We start from the raw sequence: 13,777 nt of genomic DNA on the forward strand, positions 1-13,777 counted from the left end.
CTATGCTTATTAGAACATCTCATCACAGATCTCTTACTGTTTCTATTTATTTATCTCTCATCTTTTGAAAGATTTATTTAGAAAGTTAGTTATTATAGACAGGGAGAGAAGGAGGGAAGGGCGAAGAGGCACAGAGAGAGCACAAGACAGAAAAAGCTCTTCTATTGCTAGTCCCCTTCCCAGACAGCCACACAGGCTAGTGCTGGGCTAGCCTGCAGCCAGCTTTACTCGGGTCTCACACATGGGTAGGTGCAGGCATGTGAGACATATTTTGCTGCTTTTCCCAGGCCGTTAGCAGGGAACTGGATTGGAAGAGGAGCAGCCAGGCCATGAACCAGTGCCCATACAATATGCTAGTGTCACAGACAGTGGCTTTACTCACTATGCCACAATGCCACCCCTGCTCATATTTATTTTACCCTAAGAGCTGCTGTATAGTAGGTCAGCCTTGGTTTACTTAGAGAGCTAAGATATGGACACAGGTAACAAAACTAGGTGCTAAACAGTTGTAGAATGAATGGTAAAGAGAAATTGGATGCTTAGATGAGGTAGGACAGAGGGACTGGTATACTGGTGTGATAATTAAAATAAAAGCAAAGTCAAGTCAAAACATTCAAGAAAAGTATGCATAGGTATTGTGTTCTGATATTTACTAGTAAAGTCTGAACTGCTGAGGTCACTACTTTCTCATAGTAACCACCAGTTACTTTTTTGCATTTAACACTTAAATCTGGCTCTTGCATTTCTCTTATCATTCTCCAGGTTTAGGTTTAAAAAAAATATGCAGGAGCAGTTAGAAAACCTAAACAAAAGCCTAGTTTTGATACATTAAAATCCTAATATATATGACTCTATTTAGACAACACAAAATTGATAAGGATGACAAAATAAAGATGGAAAGCATTAAATCAAACACTGCCTGTACTATGGCTCCTATCTAAGTTTATTTACTATGAAGTTCAGCTCTTCTGAATTTCTCAAATGACACATGTCTCAGATATTTTAATTACTCAGCCACAGTCTTCCCAACTTTTCCTTTATCTAAGCCCAGGACTTAAAATATAAAACTCTATGCGCTACCAAACTTTCTTTCCTGCGAAAGATAGCATATCAGATTTCTCATCTTGTCTTGCTTGACAATATGTTTGAGAAGAAGGAAAAGGTGACAGACACAAGGTGAAGAGGACCAGCCAAAGCTTAAATATTAAATAAACTGTGAATGTGTTAAGATTGCAATAAAAACTATCAAATAATTTTTAAGCTAGAACCCTTTTTTTCCAGATTATCTGTGCCTCTGTTCTCCATCTTTAACATAGGTAAGTTACTGTCTTAGCTTAAAAATCTCCTTAGGAAAGCCATCCTAATTGGTTAACATTCTCATTGCGTCCTATACTGTTCCTTTGTAGTATTTATACTTGCTATTAATTATCTGTTTCACTATGCATTAATGATTTTCTTACCAATGGATTGTGAGTTCTATCAAAATAAGGGTACCATGTCGGTCCAGCCCACTGCTGTCACCCCAGATCTTATCAAAGAGCTTAGCATAGTATATTGCCTGATAAAGCATTCACTTGTTCAAAAATGTATTAAATGCTTTGTCATGAAGCTTCTACACCCAAGGTTGAAGTGCTCCTGAAGTGCTCCAAGTGTTGAAAGCAGCAGCAGGTTAAAAGCACAGATACTGATGCTTTTATTTTTACTTCAGGGTAAACCTCTAATTATTTACCTTTTTGCTTTGGGTTTTTAATGGTTCTGTTCTGTTGGTCACTTGATCAAAAGATTCTCTTTTCAGAGTGGCAGCTCTATCATCCATCTTAAAGGACAGAAAGAATAACGAGAAAATTAGAGGCAAACATGAATATTTAGCAACTGTTAAAGTGGTCAGAATACTTAAATGATTTCAGAAAACTTTCAGTAAAAACGGCAGGAAAGTGGGAGGATGATGAAAGTTGAAGGTGAGAGTGAGAGGTGGGGGGAAACTAGTGATTCTAATTGTCTGTCAAACTTTAAAATCTTTTATGGATAAAAAGCAACAGAACTTTCTCCCAGATCCATGACTGGTATGAAGGTGTTGTAAGACGCGGTAGCACAGATGGATACTAATACCATTTTTCCCCCCTGTTGTAGAGAAGTAAAATGGGGAGAGCAGGGACAGTAGTGGAAGTCTGGGGTAATAACTTGTCACAATAAGCCTTGAAAAACTTCAATGTATCATGTTCACAAAATCACCCAAAATTTCTAGCTCATACTCATCTGAGTTCAAAAGAGCCTTTTAAAAGAAAGCTCCTTTAATCTTCACAGCTTTGTAGTAAATTACACACTCCTGAAAGGCAAGAGGGGGAACAGGTCTTTCTACTCACTGTTCACGGCCAAGCCCAGGCAACCTGCTAAGGTTCTACTATGGCAGAGCCAGTTCAAATGCTGATTTCCATGTTCCAGTGTTCAATTTTACTTGTGGATTTGCTTTCAGTTTGGCAATTACTTGAATTTATAGCACATTTCCTATATTTGGTTTCCACTTTTTTTACATATGCCCATATCTTTCTTGTATGAAAATATAAAGGTAGAACCTATAGTTCTATTAAAAAATAACCCATGTGGCTCCAGCACAATATAAACATGACAAAAGACCACATTTCCTTTATGGAAACATGAGAACAAGGGCATTCATGGTCTGCCAGCATCAGTGACTTGTTTTAAGTGATCTGGTTTAAGTGGCTTTTGTGACTTTATCTGCAAAAGTTTCCCCCTAATATGCAGAGAAAAGCAGGATAAATGTGAAAGCCAAGTTCAGTTTTAAAGAAGGAACAATTTTTGGTTCAGTCATTGCTCCTATCCCAGTAAAAAACTCCTCCTTTGGAAATACACACCAGAGCCTTCGGACCAGATGGATAACTGGTAACCTAACCAGAGGCTTTTATATCTTTGCCAAATACTTCTGGTGAAGCCCTGGTAAATGGCTTGACTTCTCCACATTTCCACTTCCAAACTGGGACTAACACTGCCTGTGCCATTCACATCACAGAGCTAGCATGAGGACTAAGGGAGGAGTCCAACCAGCAAAACACACAAAGGTATAGCTTCTCCAATAAGCTGGGAGACAGTAGTGGAGTGCCATCTGTGTACAGACAAGACACACTGCAACACAGAAACATCACAAGAGATCTGAAAAGGCTTACCGTGCTGAAGGACAGGTTCGCTCTCCTTTCTACCTTGCTCATAGCAACATCGCTTTCTATCAGGTTCACTCTCTGGGTAAGATTACTGACTGTCTCTTTCATCCCCGCGAGTTTAAGATCATTCTGTCTCTGGTACCCCACCAGGACACTGTTAACCTCCTCTAAAGAGTTGTGAAGGTACAGGATATCCTAGAGTAGAAATAAATCAAGTTGTAGAATACAGCTAGAGAGACATTAGACAAGCAGCCAGCAGCACTGAACAAACAAGCAGTATGTCAAGTTACTGAAGTAAACTTCTTTTCATGGTTTTGACCATCAATTGCCTGTCTCTGCTTTGTCCCTCCCATTGTAAATTGCTCCTAGTTTATTCCCTCTGGAACTGTTAAACAGAGAAGGAGTGTACTGATTCAACTCTCTTGTCCCAGCCAGTTGAGAGCTTGAGAATTGATTTCCCAATGTTTACTCCACCTGCTGGCGGGAAAAATTGCTGGGTTATTAACTGAAAGCCCATTAACCTAATTTGTCAGACCAAAACTACCTTAGGAACAATACCAATTACTCAATTGGCTCATGTAAGAAAACCAAAACAAGTAGTGCATTATTTAGTACAAGATTCAATTATTTTTATTGACAGCCTCTACTACTGATTGCTCTTAAAAAGGAATGATGACTATGGGTTTTAAATGGCATGAAACTCAGGACAGAAATTCTTCAGGAAGATCTCCTTTATTCTCTTAAGAAGATTCTGAACTCAATACCCCTTCCCCCGCTCTTGCTTTTTGTCTTCATACTTAAGAAAATCCAGATTTTCAAGGATATGCCTTCCAACAGTCTTAGAATTTACTGTGGCTCAAAACAGCTATCACTCTAGATTAATCTGCTATCCATCCATCTTTAACTTGCTCAGACTGCTATTTTTCACAGTTTCAGGATAATTTGGTCATTCCTTGTCTCTCAATATGTGAAAAGGAATTTACTCCATTGACTGACACACAGGAGGAAAAAGGAGGGGGATGGAGGAAGGACAGTATTTTAGATCCCCAAGACACAAACATGCAATGCTTTCTACATAGACCTTACACAGGCAAACAGGTAATGGAGACACCTGCTATCACAACATCACAACACTGAGTCCAAACTCTTCATGGCCTATTGTGGTTGTAGAAAGTGAAGCCAGAGACAGTAAGTACCTGCTTCAGATTTTCACTGTGGGTCTTATTGTCCAGTTCTGATGTAACTGAAGGTGATGAAATGATCTGGTTGCCCCCACTGGTCTCCTTTGAGAAGTGTTGGTTCTGTTAACAATAATGGAAGTAAGTGTAGGCAGCAAGTAATTTCCAGATGTACCTAGCCATCTTGGATGATCCTGGAATAACTCCAGTTGTCCCTACTGCATTCATAGATAACCAAATAGTCCCTAAGAACCTGTAGCATGACCAGTCCTGTGCTAGATCGTGAAAGCACCATAGACTTTTCTTTTTTAAAGTTTTATTTTTATTTTTATTACAAAGTCAGACAGACAGAGAGGAAGATCTTCCATCCGATGATTCACTCCCCAAGTGAGACGCAACGGACAGTGCTGCGCTGATCCAAAGCTGGGAACCAGGAACCTCTTCCAGGTCTCCCACTAGGGTGCAGAGTCCCAAAGCTTTGGGCCATCCTCGACTGCTTTCCTAGGCCACAAGCAGGGAGCTGGATGGGAAGTGGAGCTGCTGGGATTAGAACCGGCGCCCATATGGGATCCCGGTCGCGTTCAAGGCGAGGACTTTTAGCTGCTAGGCCACGCCGCTGGGCCCCACCCTAGGCTTTTTAAAGTGAACAGCCTGAGGCACAAGCTGCACACAGATCACTTCAGAGACTGAGGCCTTCCAAGTCTGCTTGCTTTTGAAATAGAACAAACTCTCTAAAAATGATTTCTTTTCTCCACCATAACTGAACAGAGTACTATGGAATCAATCAAGTTTCCATGAGCTAACTTAGTTTGGAAGTTGGGATAACATCATCATTTCCACCTTTGGATATTGCAAGAACACTTGGTCATGCAACTACTGGCTTCAGGCCTTGAGCACAATCACCAATCATGCACATTATTAGTTCTTCCCTTACAGCATACACCAAGATTTATGTTTGAGGGTTATCCCCTTCTATAGCTCAAGGCTCTGTGCAGAAGCTGCAGTATAATATGCTTGTATATATTTCCCCTTTAGTGGGCAAAATCCTTTGGACCCCACAACTATGACTTAGTATAAAGGATGTCAGTAGGAGGACCATTATTGGCAATAAAGGGCAGGCAGGTTTAATTATATGCCTATAAAATTTTCCAAAAAATCTGAGCTTCTAGGCATTTATCAATCCTACATTCACAAGAAATAAAAGGCAGAATTAAAGAGGAAAGGAGGAGAGGGAGGGGAGGACATGGCTCTAGAAAGCAGGGAGTTTCCTCTGATGAAAATTTATTTCAGAAAAATAATTACTTGAGAACATACTCAGACTATTAAAAACTATAAAAGTGTTGCTGAAATAGAGAGTTTTATTATCATAATCACACAGTTTCTCAGTGGCAAGTGCAATTAAAATTCAGGTGGCAGGACATCTAGCAATGCTTTTCCTTCTGGGTTCAGCCTCAAAACAAACAAATAAAAACAATGAGAACTGGTTTTAAAGAAATGAAAAATTCTCCTCTCCAGAGATGTTTCATAAAGCTCTAGTCTCTGACACAAACTTTCTAGTTTAAACTGGGAACTCTGAAGTTTACAGAGTATGTGGGGCAGATGGAGAAATTAGCAGAAAACTTTGTAACTTTTGCATGCTCTGAATAATCCTGACTTCATATACATACCTTTAAGTTAGCTGCTAGGCAAGATAGCAGGGCTGTGCCATTTCTTTTTCTTTCTTTCTTTCTTTTCTTTTCTTTTTTCTCTTTCTTTCCTTCATTACTTCCTTCCTTCCTTTCTTTCCCTCCCTTCCTTTCTCTTCCTTCTTCTTTCTCTCTTCCTTCCTTTTCTTTCTTTTTCTTTTCTTTTCCTTTTATTTTCCCTCCCTCCCTCCCTTCCTTCCTTCCTTCTTTCTCTTTAATTGCAAAGGTAGATTAGATTTAAAAAGAGAATGAGATCAGAAAGATCTTCCATCTGCTAGTTCACTCCCTAAATGGTCATAATGTCTGGAACTGAGTTGATCTGAAACCAGGATTCAGGAGCTTCTTCCACATGGGTGCAGGGTCCCAAGGCTTTGGGTCATCCTCTACTCTTTCCCAGGCCACAAGCAGGGAGCTGGATGGAAAGTGGAGCAGCTGGGACACGAAGCGTTGCCCACATGGGATCCTAGAGCTTGCAAGGCGAGGACTTAGCCACCGAGGTATTGTGTTAAGCCCCATCTCTTATTTTCCTTCATTAATCCTTACAGAGCTATTAACCATTAAGTGATGAATCAAGGTCTCAGAATGACTGTGGGTAGCTTACACTTGCAGCACCACTGAGATGTGGAGGCATATGAACATAACTCTTGGGCACTGCGGGGATTTACTTCTGTCTTGGCTATCTGCCTAATACATCATCTCTAAACTCTGGCTAAAACAACTGGCCGTTTCTCTTGACGCTGTGGGTTGACTGTGCTCAGCTGTAAAGGGAGGGCAGGCTGGGGAGGGGGAGGTTCTTTGACTACATATGCTCTAGGCACATACACACATGGCAGCATTCAATGGATAGCCTGGCTGAGCTGCAATGTCTGAGAGGGCCTTTCACCCCTTGGAGTGCTTCTTCCCTTGACCTTTCTGCTTTGCCCATCTCCTGATGCACTGTGTAGTGAGATAATAATAATTTGTTTTAAGGTACAAATTTTGGGGATGGTTAAGTAGCAATAAATAGGTGGAACACTTCTCCATCTCTTTTTTTCTTCAATTTTCTCTCCTACTGTTTCATTCTCAGAACCTGCCTCATCCCTCTATTTCTTCCACTGCCACATTAAAAAAAAACACACACACATATATATATATATATCTGGCGCCGTAGCCTAGCAGTTAAAGTCCTCACCTTCAACGTGCCGGGATCCCATATGAGTGCTGGTTCTAATCCCGGAAGCACTGCTTCCCATCCAGCTCCCTGCTTGTGGCCTGGGAAAGCAGTGGAGGACAGCCCAAAACCTTGGGACCCTGCATTCACGTGGGAGACCTGGAAGAGGTTCCTGCCTCCTGGCTTCGGATCGGCGCAGCACCGTCCGCTGCGGTCACTTGGGGAGTGAATCATCAGACAGAAGAGCTTCCTCTCTGTTTCTCCTCCTCTTTCTATATAATTGGGACCCTGCACCCACATGGAAACTCCTGACTCAACTCTGATCCTTACAGTCACTTGGGGAGTGAACCAGCAGCTGGAAAATCTTTGTATCTCCTTCTCTCCGTAAATCTGCCTTCCCAATAAAAATAAATCTTTTAAAAAATAAAACTCAATAATAAAATCATTACCCTGAGGTTGAGGCAGTTTTGATATTTTGATACATTTTTTTAATACCTTGAAAATTTTATTATATACTACACTCAGGAAGAAGGGAATATGACCTGCCCAAAGCACTCAGGATCAATGTAGAGGGGGTAGTGCAGGGTGTACAGGCAGTCAAACTATATTAGTACCCAGGGATAGAGGACAGTCATTTGATCACCCCTTAGAGGCCCTGATGGGGAAGAATGTTCCAAGGGTGTTACTTGAATGGTTCTGATAGTGCCGAGATGCCTTCAGCTTCACTGTACCAGAGTTGAGAGGCTAACCAAGTCCACCTCAGTGTGCATCCACAGACTCAGACTGCTGCAAAGCTTAGGCAGCAGAGTTGTACAATATGTCCTGCCTTCCATCCTCTAACGAGACACTTGACATCCTATGCTGGCCTAGATGAGATGGCTGTCATGACCCCTGTGTACATCTAGGCATCATGCTGTCCACTGCACAGGCATCAGCAACTGCAGAGGCCCAGTCTTGATATATGCTCTCCAAGGTCACACCACATACACTGTAATTTTCTATGTAGCTGGGATGTGAGTCCAGAGATCTAGTTGGGTAGTCTTCCAAGAAACCTTGCCAGGGATGACCTGACTTGATTCCTGTGAGTTCCAGCTAATGCAGGGTCAGGTTCAGTCCATTACCTGCACTAGCCAATGCAAATACCTGTAGATGAAGCTGCCTGGTCAGTTCTGCTGCAGTTCTATCCCTCATGTGAACTAATGAACTGATGGGTGTTACAGCCTAGCCCAGCCTGGCCCACCACCGGCCTGATCTTCACACCAGTGGGTGTCATGGCCTAGTCGGGGTGACTCCCAACAACCCCTGCTAGGCCTACCTCCAGCCACAGTTTTTTTGTGTGCCAGCTTCTACTAGCCCAATCCATCCCACATCCCATCTGGCTCTCATGCATATTCATGAGTGCTGCAGCTTAGCTCAGCTCAACCAACTACCAGATCAGTCCACATGCATGCTGATGGGTGTTTATGCCTTGACCAGCTTGGCCTACCCCCCAAAGCCATGGTTCTCCCCAGTGGGAGCTGCAGCCCAGCAGAGGAGTGCCCACAGTTCCCCTACTAGGCCTGTTCCCAGCCCTGGATCTTGCACTTGCCAGGAGGTATTGTGGTCCATCTCAACATGACTTGCACCCATTTTCAGCAACTGCCAGCTGGTCCTGTAGCCTAGTCCAGTTGGCCCACACCCATTCTGGTTTTCCCTTGCGCCAGCAGGTGTGGTTGCCTAGACTGTCCCCAGACCCAGCCTAAATGGCAGCTGATGGGTGCTGCGAATATGCCCAGACTGGCCTACCTCCAGTCCCAGCTTACATGCTCACCAGTAGAAGCAGAGGCCCAGCAAGGGAATCCCAGAGGTTTTCCCACCAGACCCATTCCCAGCCCCAAGTTTTGTGTGTGCCAGTGGTTCTGCAGCCCGATGAGATGGCCTACCCCCAGTCTTGGCATTCACCAGCAGGTGCAACAGCTTAGCCAACATGGCTCACTCCCAGTCTCAGCCCCAGCCCTCATGTGAACTGGCAGGTGTTGCAATCCAACCCGGTCTGGCCTACACTTAGACTACATGAATGCCCATGGGCACTACAGTCTTGCCCAGTCTGGTCCACCCACAGCCCTGGCTCTCATACTCACCAGTGGGAGGTGCTGCCTCCCAGGGAAGTCCCCAAAGTTCCCCTACCAGGCTGGTTCCCAGTCCTGGATCTTATGCTCACTGGCAGGTACTTTGATCCAGCCTGCCATGACCTATCCACAGTCTTAGCAAAAAAAAAGACTCATCTTTTAATTCTATCTTCCTCAACTACTTAATTTACAGATTGTAAAACAATCATGTGTGCTGCTTATTAGATCTAGTAATAGACAGGTGCTCAGTAGGGTCTGTTCAGATCAGTGCAAAGCGTTGATGAGCCTTATACACAAAAAAGGGTGAGTAGCAGCATGCTGCCTTTGTGGAGCTTTCACAGACTTCCTTACCATGTCATTCTGCAGTAACTCCATGGTTTTCTTTTGCTCATCCACAGTCTTCTGCATTGCCTCCACAGCAAGACGGACACTGTTTAATGTATTGCCAATGGAAGCCACACTCTGAACATTAGAAGGTAGAAAGGTCAGTGTTTCCCCCTCTTTCTGATGCTCTTTAAAACACAGAACTGATATGCGACAAACTGCATAAATTCAAATGTATATCTAAGTATTTTGACAAATACACACCTGTAAAACCATCACTACAACCGACAGTAAACATTAATCACCACCAAAGGTTTCTTTGCAATTCCTCTCTTCAAAATTCCTGTTGCCAGGCAACCAATGATCTATTTTCCCTGACCACCCACCATCTGTTATAATTTTCTAGAATTTTATATAAACAGAACTACCGAATTTGCAGGCTTTTTAGAAAGGCTTCTTTCACTCACATAACTGAGATTCATTCATGTTGCAGCTATTTTTTGCAGAGTACAGTGTTCCAGTTACAGTTGTGTAATAGTCTGTACAATCTATTCATGCACTGACACACATTCAGATGGTTTTCAGTATTTGGCTACTAAAAGTAAAGTTGCTATAAACACTTATGGTCATGTCTTCACAAGAACTTCTGCTTCATTTCCTTTCATTAAAATGCTTTTGTGTCATCACAAAGCCCACGAGGTGAAAGGCTGATCATATGGCAGACTTAATTTAACTTAGAAACAAAATAAAACTGCCAAAAAGGTAGGCATTGTGGCAGTGTGTTAAGTTGCTGTGTGAGATGCTCATATTCCATATCAGAGTGCCAGTTTGAGTCCCCGGTCCTTTACTTTTGAACTTCGGATCCAGCTTCATGCTAATGTATCCTGGGAGGCATCAGGTGCTGGCTTAAATGTGTGGGTCCCTGCAATCCATGTGGGAGACCTGGATGAAATTATGGGTTCCTGGCTTTGGCCTGAGGAAACCCTAGCCACTGCAGGTATTTAGAGAGTGAACCAGTAAGCAGAAGAGCTCTCTCTGCCTTTCAAGTAGGTGAAAATAAACAAAAACTCAAGCAAACAAACCAACCCTGTGAAACAATGTTCTAAAATGGTTATACAATTTCACACTCTCAGCAGAAGTGGTGTCACTCTCTATCTTCACAACACTGTCAATCTTTTCAATTTTAGTCTTTCTGATGGAAGTGCAGTGATATATCATGATTCAATTACATTAAACACTGACCAAATAGATCTGTGCTTTAATTATTTCAAATTATTTTCTAACTATGAATTGCACGTAGCTTATACTGAGACAATTAACAGAAAATATATACATTCTAGTTTTCCATGTATCTACAGAAATACATAGGAAAAACCAGCAATTTTCTTGATTTAAAGGACTTTTGATAGAGGATAACCAAATATTTCCTAAAGAAAATATAGTATTTATAAATCTGGGACCCAGAGGTAAATTTTTGCCACAAATGGCCTTTGTTGAACCCTTTTGTGGGCAGGTAGACGGCCAGAGCCAACTCCACAAACTGTCACTGTGCCAGGTGCAAATGTGGTCCTTTGAGCAAAAAGGGGTGAAACCATTTTTGACTTCGGGAAGCCCAGTGTTGAAGAACTGACGGAATGACTGCAGGTTCTTCCTTTACCACAGAATCCTGTCAGCAGCTGGTGAGTACAACCAGATAGAGGCCACAGCTTTCTTGTTCTCATTAGGCCTCAGGAGCCTAAGAAGACTGAGGACATTGCTCATTTGCCAACTTTTATAAAAGGGAACATCCCTAATATCATTCAGAGAGTTTTGACCTTTTATTAAGACGTGTTGATAATTTCATAGTGTCATGTCATATTTAACTAAGATCAAGGATCTAGGAGGACAAGACTTAAAATTTTCAACAGTAAAAATTACCTGGAATACATTGAAGGTAGGTACCTGACATGACCTACCACTTCAAAACTGAGCCAGTTGTTTAAAAAAAGAAAGAAAGAAAGAAAGAAAAACAAACCTAAAACAAAACACCAATGTCTAGTATTTGAAATACGCAGATCTGTAGTGATAACACATTGGGTAAAAGTCTGTAAGCTTGGATGCTATTTATGTAAGCTCTGTAGTAACAAAAGCTACAGGCATTCAAAGACACCTACTGTTTGAGAATCCTCACTGGCTGGGTGTGTAAAGCCCATCAGGATGCAAGAAGACAGTAAGCTCTTGTTTCAGGAATTCTTTTTTATTTTTTTAAGGAAGCAGCTGATAGACATATAAACTTGGGAACAAGACTCTGAAACCAGTATTCCTACCAGCTGCAAAGTGCCTGGTACATCCTGGAGGAAGCTCTGCCAATGGGTATTAAGTGAAAGAATCAAGATAGAATCAATTTCCTTTTCTAATGTAAGGCTGCAAGAGTGTTTCTGCACTCAAGGCTGGGGAGGCTTGCCTTTCCTCCACTTGGTCCTGGAGGACAGTGTCCAAGAAATCTGGCTTCATTAAAGTAAAAGCTACATGACCATATTAGACCAGTGGTAAACTATGGAAACTGAGCATACACAGGTGTTGTGGCTATTAAATAGCAAGTTTTATGTTTGCTGGTGGTTTATGAATATCCCATGTCTTTTGTTTACAGTCTGGAATATAATCATATAAAATGCATAATACACTAACTTTATTATCATTATTTTAAAATTTATTTTACTTTTATTTATTTAAAAGGCAGAGTGAGAGCAAGAACAAAAGAAATCTCTCCCATCTGCTGGTTCACTCCCCAAATACCCATAACAGCTGCGACTAGGCCAGGCAGAAGCTAGAAGACAGGAATTCCATTCGGGTCTTCCACATGGATGGCAGGGATCCATATACTTGAGTCATCACCTTTTAGGATGCACATCAACAGGAAGCTGGATGTCAAGCAGAGGAAGGACTGGCTTCATGGCACTCAGATCTGGGATGAGAAACTCCCAAGTGACATCTTAACCTGCTGCAACAGAGCATCTGTCACCCAGAGATGAACTTTTAAGTCAAAGGGCCTAGATTTGATACCCACGGTGTAGGGTTCTCCCATTCCTGAATCCTTTTCTCATTTTCTGCTGCAACTGATGATGTTCTTTTGTTCCAGTCCAGTATCTCCTTCTCCCTTCCTGCCCCATCCACTCTTTCCATTTAGCTTCAACGGCCTCTGAATCCCCCTCATCTGGCTGTCTTTGGCTCCTGCTTTAGCACTGGATTCTAGCACCAAGAAAACAGAAATGCTGAACTACTCTTTGCCTAGGCCCTAGAGTCTAGGGTAGATTTCAGGGAATGAAGCCATCAGAAGAAGTGCATGTTTAATTTTACAAAACACTATCAAATTGCTTTCCAAAGTGACTTTTTAATCAATATATTCCCAGCAGGTATATTTCAAAATTTCTTTTGCTTCACATCCTTATCAACACTGAACTTCAAAAATTGCCATTTCCCAGGCTATTCATTAAAAACAAAACAAAACAAAATTTCTCATAGAAAACAAGATTTACAGCAAGCTTCATGTACAACTGGTCTTTCAGAAAGATTGTGAATGATGAATTAAAAAGGCCATCTTTGAAAAGCAGGCTCATATTTGCTAACCTGAGAGTCCACCAGAACGATTTTGGGACATAGAGAACTCAGTAACAAGGTGGGAACTCATATAAACCCTGGGTAAAACAATCTATTGTAAATTATAGGTCAAATTAACCAGGTCCAAATAAGGCTGTTCTGAATTTTTAGGACACAATGATATACTCTATCACTGATATCTTGGAGCAGCTGATTACAAATGACAACCTTTCATACTGTAGATGGTAAGAAGTTTGAATTACAGCAGGTTAATTCATTAGCAGAATACATAGCACTTACCTTCTGAAGCCCCTCCACAGTGGCAGGCAGGCTAATCAAGTCTGCAGCTGACTTAACATTGGCTTTGAGGTGGTTTACTGCAGAAGTCAACAGAGAAATCTGAAAGGAAAACAGTAACCAGGAAAACCATTTATAGAATACATGCCTCTTTCATAAACTCTAGGGTGATGTCAGGGCACCCTTGTATTTCTCATGGTTTTGTGATCCTGTCTGCTCTTAGGAGTATAGGCACACAGTACCTTGGAAAAACCTTGAGATCTGGGAGGCAGCAATAATATTC

The 13,777-nt window shown here is 41.9% G+C and overlaps 1 protein-coding gene across 3 annotated transcripts in view; it reads right to left on the minus strand.

Moving 5' to 3' along the window:
* The window catches only part of EFCAB14 (EF-hand calcium binding domain 14), a 45,612-nt gene that overhangs the window by 10,434 nt on the left and 21,401 nt on the right, over nt 1-13,777 (minus strand). Inside the window, exons 4-8 of one of the 3 annotated variants that reach the window (XM_004599431.4) lie at nt 13,498-13,596; nt 9,649-9,759; nt 4,373-4,477; nt 3,183-3,371; nt 1,730-1,816 (exon numbers count right to left, since the gene is read on the minus strand). In XM_004599431.4, coding sequence (XP_004599488.2) covers nt 1,730-1,816; nt 3,183-3,371; nt 4,373-4,477; nt 9,649-9,759; nt 13,498-13,596 — 591 coding nt within the window. The remainder of the gene's footprint in view (nt 1-1,729; nt 1,817-3,182; nt 3,372-4,372; nt 4,478-9,648; nt 9,760-13,497; nt 13,597-13,777) is intronic. The other 2 variants (XM_058680875.1, XM_058680881.1) reach the window with 2 other exon arrangements.

This window comes from Ochotona princeps, chromosome 2 (assembly GCF_030435755.1).
Source record: "Ochotona princeps isolate mOchPri1 chromosome 2, mOchPri1.hap1, whole genome shotgun sequence".
Classification (NCBI taxonomy): Eukaryota; Metazoa; Chordata; class Mammalia; order Lagomorpha; family Ochotonidae; genus Ochotona; species Ochotona princeps.